The following is a 5,433-nucleotide window of genomic DNA, read 5'->3' on the forward strand; positions in this document are numbered from 1 at the left end:
GAACTGCAGTGACTGTACCTGTTATAACTATTTTTTATGCTCTATAAGATGGCTGTATCTCTGTGCATTGCCCTCGCTAACATTTACCTTTTCATTAAAATACTAAGATAGATTACTTAATCACAAAATTATTAATGGGCCTTTTATATCAGCATGTTTAGGGCCTTGAACACCCTAAATTCAAATAGTAAATTAACAGAACATGATCTTCTATCATGATAATTAATAATTAATGATGAAAAATAACAATAAACACATTTCACATACCAAATAATTTTAAAATATCTATGTTAGGATAAAATGTTATATATCATATGAATACACTATTAACACTAAATGACTTTGCACAGGAAGGCAATAGAGTCTGATGTATGTAATGAAAAATAAAAAAAAATACATTGATATGTCAAAATCATATAACTTGAGTTAAGAATTATTCTCATATCTTGTCCTCTGTCATGATAATGACACTAATAAAAATACCTACATTCTAATTCCGAATTACCTCGAAATTAACTATCTACTTGAAGTATAAATTTCCCTCCCCCCCCCCTCCCCCATTAAAAAAAAAATGGCTTTCTCAATCCCCTCTCCTTCCCTCCCTCCCTCTTTGCATTGTTCTCTTCGTCCTCCTCCTCCTCCTCCTTATCCTCCACTTCCTCGCCCTCCTCCTCCCTTTCTCCCTCTTCCCCCTTCGCCTTTTCCCCATGGCCCTCCTCCTCCTCCCTCTCCTCCGTCCACCATTTTCGCGTCCAAAATCAGGAATATCTTTGTCGCCAAGGTCAGCCCTTAAGCCTCGTTCCCCGATTTACCTCTCTCGCTCCCTTTCCCCCTTATTCCCCGACGGCATCGCGGCCTGGCTCGGTGCCGCCGCCGTCGCCCCGTTGTGCTGTTGACATGGCTGTTGTTGACATGTCGGGCGCGTTGCCATAATACTTACGCGGGAGGCGGAATCCGGGCTCCGAGGCGAGAGATGTGACAACAATGGAGGTGGAGAGCCTAGCCGAGCCGTGGGCCAGTCACCTTTCGCAAAAGGGAATTTGAATAAAGAGGGATTTCTACTTGAATGCGGGGGAAATGGAGATGGGTGTGCTTCTTGTTCTATTTTGTGGAGTTGGAGGATGTGTTTAACTTCAGTATTATTTTCGTTTGGAATGCCTTTCTGAGTCTTGGAATAGGATTTGGTGTTTTCACTGCAGGGATTTTTATTAATTTTTATAAAATTGGATTCAAGTCTGATTTTTATTGTATATGGTCAATTTTATATTGCTTAGGTAAAGCACAACTAAAAGTTTATATTAATTTTGAGAATTGAGAAAACTGCTATCCCTAACTTGCACAGAAGGAAACGGGATTACATTTTTTTTATTGGTTATGGATTTCTTACGCTATATATGATTTAAAAGAATTTTCAAACAGAATAATGTATAAGTGTATATATAATATGTCATACTATATTTTTTCAATACAATATTAATAGGATTCTTACAGAAGTAAATATATACTCGAATCTGTATCTTACAACGGTATCATTTTGCATAATATCCTATAAACATTACATTAAAGTAAATGGAAGACTAACATCTAACACCTTAATCACCTTAAAATGATTGCTGATGAAAAGAGAAGAAAAGTTAATATTTCCTACAACCAAAATATTTTATGCCCGTAAGTTTGTAAACAAACCCCAAGTACTCGCACGTGTGTTTGTCTGTCTCCCTCAGTCTGTACAATACCCGACAGAATGAAATTTAATAAGCAGAGAAATGCCACCAACAAGCCAAATGCTATCGGTCTTGCGAAAACTCTTATGCATCGAAAGGAACGCCGTAAACAGAAGCGGCTGCAAGCTAAGCAGAAAAAATCCCTATTCACAAGAAGGTTTCGACGTGGGAAAGGTAGATTTTCCAGTGAGGATGGACCTAATGGGAAAAACAGTCCTAATGCGAAAGGAATCAAACAATTGCAAGCTTATGCACAGGCCGAAAAAGATAAGTTGGGAAAGTTCAAAGACAAAGGTAATAACAGCAAGAAAGGCAAAGGTAAATTCCAAGGGCAGGGAAAGGGTGGCAAAAAGAATATACAGAGTGGTAATAAGAGAACGCAAGATAATGAATCAGAGGAGGAGGAGAAAGAAGAACAAGGTTTCAAAATGTCCTCCTCGGTGAGTGATCGCATGGCCAGATTGCAGGAGTATGTCAATCAGGAGGCAAGGAAGATGGGGACATTTAGTGAGGAGGAAGGAGGAAAGAAGAAGAAAAAGAAAAACCAGGCTGGGGTGAGCGAAGAGGCAGAGACAGACAAAGATACCAGTCACATCAAAGACAAGACAAAGTTGAAAAAATTACAACAGGATATTGAACAAGACAACAAGGAGATCAAGAAATTATCAAACCTCCTAAACCTGAATGCAAAGTCCCGCAAGAAAATGGTGCCCCTCCTCGGAGATGACTTTGGTAGCCTGATTGAAGACATTGAAGGAGGACACATGCAACACCTGAATAAGTATAAGCATGCAGATGTTGCGCCAAGTGACAGTGAAGATGAGTTAGAGAAAGATATGGCCATGGCACTAGGGCAGACAAAGGTGAAGAAAAAGGAAAGTGAGGTTGAAGAAACTCTGGAGGACAGAGATGAGAGAGGTTCATTTGATGATGCATTTGATGCATTTGAAAATGGAGAAGATGATGGTGATGAAATGGAAGAATATGAGGGATTGGGTAGTGATGAGTTTGATACTTTTGAAAATGGCATTGATGTCGACAGTGAGGAAGACAGTGATTTAGAGTATGGATATGGGGAGGAGAGAAGCAAACCTACAAAGTTCAAAAAGAAGAGGAAGGAGATTAAAAGTACAGAAGAAAATGAGGATGAAATGGGTTATGGAGATGAGAGTGAAGGCAGTCATGATGAGGAAGGAGAACTAGATGACATAGAAAATGGAGAGGATAATAGATATGCAAATGGAGAAGGTGATAGTGAAGATGGGATGTTTTCTGCCGAAGGTGAATGGTATACAGATGATGAAGAGGAGGTAAATGAACAACCTAAGATAGATTATGGCAGGATATCAAGAGAGAGGGAAGATGATTTTGATGGCGAAGAAGTTGGAAGTGAGGAGGGAGAGGAAGAGGAAGAAAATGATGGCTTTTTGGATACAGAAGCAATGGAATGTAGTGATGAGGAGAGCGAAGACGATGGGAGGGAGCTTGTACACGACATCAGGAATGAGGAAGATTTTGCCTTTGAGGGAGGTTCTGGCTACTACAGCAAGCCAGAAATCCTAAAGAATGGACAGGAAAATGATATTGACAGATATTCAAGTAACAGTGATGATGACACAGACCTTGAAGACTTTGTTGTAGATGATGAGGAAGTTGAGTTTGAAGATGTTGATGATGAACTGCCAGAAGAGGAATTTGATGACTCTGATGATCCTGCAAGTGATGGCTTATCTCCAGTAAAGAAGAGGACGAAGAAGAGGCTGGTTGTCATGAGTGATGAGGAAAGTGAAGATGAGAATGAAGAAAAGGGTGATAAAGATAGTGATAAAAAGGGTGATAAAGATAGTGATGAAGACAATGATATGGTCGATGATGTACCTCTAAATGCAAAATCGAAGTTAAAGTTAAGTAGTAAGTCACCTAGGTTAATTATTAGTGATGAGGAAGATGAAGAATATGATAATGACAATGATAGTGAGAGTGATGACTGTGGTAATGAAAAAACTGATGTGAAAACTAAGAAATTATTAACCAAGAATTTAGTACCACTGCCCACAGTTACAAGTGAGGATACCGGTGATGAGAAAGAACAGCCATCTCCAAAGAAAAACAAGAAGAAAAAGAAAATCAACATAGGAAACGTTTCAGAAGATGATAGTGAAGTAATGAATGAGTTAAGTATTAAGAGAAAAAGGTCAGAATTGTTGTCAGAAGAAGAAGACGAAGAAGAAAATGAAGAAGATCTGGTAAGTAGCAAAAAAATGAAAAAAGCATGTTCTGTAGCATCAAGTGAAAGTGAAGACTCAGATAGCAAAAGCAATAAAATTAAAACAATTTTGAAGAAGCCAACAAATAGGAGGCAAAAGAAGACAGCACCAAGGAACAACAGAGCAAAGGAAGAAACCAGTGGGAAGAGACGTGTGTCATTCGACCTTCCAGAGGTAACGGATGAAGAATCAGGTGACGAATCAGCCGAGAGTGCAGAATTCAGTGCTGATGATGATGGTGATGATGGTGAGGGCAGCATTAATGAACAGCCTTTGGAAGAGGAACTTGATGTTGATGATGAGTCTCCTGGCAGTGCTGAATTTAGTGAGGATGAGATTAATGACGATAATGATTTTACAGAAGGTGATAAAGATATAAGTGAGGCAGTGAATAATGAAAAAGCAGAGGAGGAGGAGGAGGAGGAGGAGGAGGAAGATGGCCTAACAGAGGACATATATGGGCGCCTGAGGGACCGGGAAGGAAATGTAGTGAAGCGTGAGGAGGAGGAGGAGGAGAGCCAGACCATGGGTGGTAAGTACATTCCTCCTGCCCTTAGGAAGCTTATGGCCTTGAACACTGATGAGAAGAAGAAGGAGCAACTGGCTAGGATGAAGAAGACTCTCAAGGGCCTGCTTAATCGACTGGCAGAGAGTAACCTCGGTGGTATTGCCAACCAGATTGAGGGCATGTACACCAAATTCAGCCGCAATGACATGAGTGAAGTCCTCACCAGTCTGCTGCTGGAATCACTTGTGGGGCCTACGCTCACTCCAGAGAGACTGGTTCAGGAGCATGCCATGCTGGTGGCTGTACTCTCTGCCAATATTGGGGAGGAGGTAAGCAAGCATGCCTGATATGTAGAAGTAATTGCACGTGTTGTCTTTTGGATGATAATGGGCTGTTTTTCGTGTTTGGTGATTGAAACTTTTCTTCATTCTTTTAGTTTGATAGATAGCAATGCTTTCTTGGATCATAATAAAGACTGCATTACCTTATTTCCCATAACACGTGGCAGAGATCAGAAACCATTTTTTTCCCCCTATTCTGATACACATTTATTTCAAGATTAATAATTACATTTTGGATATTTATGATATAACTGATGTTTGCAGTACACTATTGCATGTGCATAGATACCTCAAAATGACAATTGTTATATTTTGTCTTGTAAGGGTTATGTATGTATAGAGCATACATATATCTTCCTTTATGACATTAAAATTTAAAAGAATTATTCTACTCAAGAAGAAGAAACTGATATATAAGTACAATCATTTTTATTTTATTTCAAGTATTACAAGGTATTGAAGTGAATGAAGAGAAAATATAATTGCTAAGGATTTTCCCAAATCTCAGGATGAGTGTTATTTAGGTAATCTCTTGTTAATATATTAATGATTAGATAAACATTATAGTATTATACAGTATGTTCATGTAAATT

General features: G+C 39.1%; 1 protein-coding gene across 1 annotated transcript in view; it reads left to right on the top strand.

Moving 5' to 3' along the window:
* Positions 1 to 1,663: 1,663 nt before the first annotated feature.
* LOC119580662 (nucleolar MIF4G domain-containing protein 1 homolog) overlaps positions 1,664 to 5,433 on the top strand; it is a gene marked incomplete in the record, with an annotated part of 6,120 nt that continues 2,350 nt past the window's right edge. Inside the window, 1 exon segment of the mRNA XM_037928764.1 lies at positions 1,664 to 4,830. Within this exon segment, the coding sequence (XP_037784692.1) occupies positions 1,745 to 4,830 (3,086 nt within the window).

The sequence above is a fragment of the Penaeus monodon genome, chromosome 2 (assembly GCF_015228065.2).
Source record: "Penaeus monodon isolate SGIC_2016 chromosome 2, NSTDA_Pmon_1, whole genome shotgun sequence".
In the NCBI taxonomy this organism is placed as follows: domain Eukaryota; kingdom Metazoa; phylum Arthropoda; class Malacostraca; order Decapoda; family Penaeidae; genus Penaeus; species Penaeus monodon.